Source organism: Talaromyces atroroseus (genome assembly GCF_001907595.1).
Source record: "Talaromyces atroroseus strain IBT 11181 chromosome Unknown scaffold_2, whole genome shotgun sequence".
NCBI lineage: Eukaryota > Fungi > Ascomycota > Eurotiomycetes > Eurotiales > Trichocomaceae > Talaromyces > Talaromyces atroroseus.
In genome coordinates, this window is record NW_017971434.1 from 957,241 (window position 1) to 958,442 (window position 1,202).

The 1,202-nt window shown below is 46.5% G+C and overlaps 1 protein-coding gene across 1 annotated transcript; it reads left to right on the forward strand.

Moving 5' to 3' along the window:
• Window positions 1-413: 413 nt before the first annotated feature.
• UA08_02482 (hypothetical protein) lies at window positions 414-719 on the forward strand (the record flags this gene model as incomplete). The annotated part of the gene is made up of 2 exons (XM_020264529.1): window positions 414-553; window positions 617-719. The coding sequence occupies 2 exons, from the start codon at window positions 414-416 to the stop codon at window positions 717-719; spliced, it is 243 nt and encodes an 80-aa protein (XP_020121952.1).
• Between the last annotated feature and the right edge of the window lie 483 nt (window positions 720-1,202).

The following is a 1,202-nucleotide window of genomic DNA, read 5'->3' on the forward strand; positions in this document are numbered from 1 at the left end:
ACTACTGCTTTACAGCAAAAGCGATCTTTATAGACAGGACAGATCAGTAGTGAGTCTGGCTATCCTCAAAACATGATGTTCTCCATCTAAATTTTGGTTTCAGAAGGATGCTGTTGAACTGGATGTGGCGGTGTACTACTGCTGTGCAGCAAAAGCGATCTTTATAGACAGGATAGGTCGAGTGGTGAGTATTCTCAGTCTCGAAATACGATGCTCTCCAATCTAACTTCGGTTTGCAGAAGGATGCTGTTGAACTATTGTGGCGGAGCAGCATCATACTGCAATCCACAAGAATTGGCGACGATGCAACACATCGGACAAGTTGTATCTACAGTCTTGAGCGTAGATCATTATCCTTTCAAATTCGGCGACTTCAGGAGATGATCATGAACCATCGTCGACCTTATCCCAATATGGCCGTCATTGCTGCATCAACTAGCTGCGACCTGAGAGCGATAGCCGTGGGAGTGGGAGGAATAATGGTTACCCTGGGCGTGGCAGCAAAATACGCTGAAGACCATCGAAGACGAAGAGTACCTGCAGCAAGTATTGGGTAAGTGGAATTCATGCTTCTCGATTTCATGTTCTCTGGCTAACTTTCTTTCGTTATTATTAGCGGACATCATCAACTCCATGCGAGAAACCCCGTCGAAATATGGATTCCTCCTATCTACCTGTGGTCCGCTTATGGAATGCGTGAAGTGGTTCGGAAGACTTGAAAAAAGCTATCTTCAATGACAGATCATCCGCTGATCTAGAATTTGCCCATTGCGTCGAAGTCTTCTTGAGACTTCCTCGATGAAGTGGGACGGGCTGCTAAATGCCATCGATCCATGGCGAGAAGCAAACACCTCAGGACCCTTCCAGAAACCGACAACTTCATCCACAGAAATCTTAGCTAGTCACAGACCTCGCTCAGATCCCTTCGATGCAACAGGGAAATCAATCTATCACGAAGCTATTCGAGTCCTACCCTGGGCTCATAAATCATGGGCAACACCGCTGAACTGGGTATTTGCTTAGACTCACTATCCCATGCCTCGGCAAAGACATGAGTTGCTTCAAAACATCAGTTTTCATGCCAGTTTCTCTTTCACTCAGAGCACACAAGACGACTTCCATCACCAACTCACAGACCACGTTGGAATACAACGGTCGTCAGGACTAGAAACGGTGGAACATCTTGATCATCCACACCGACG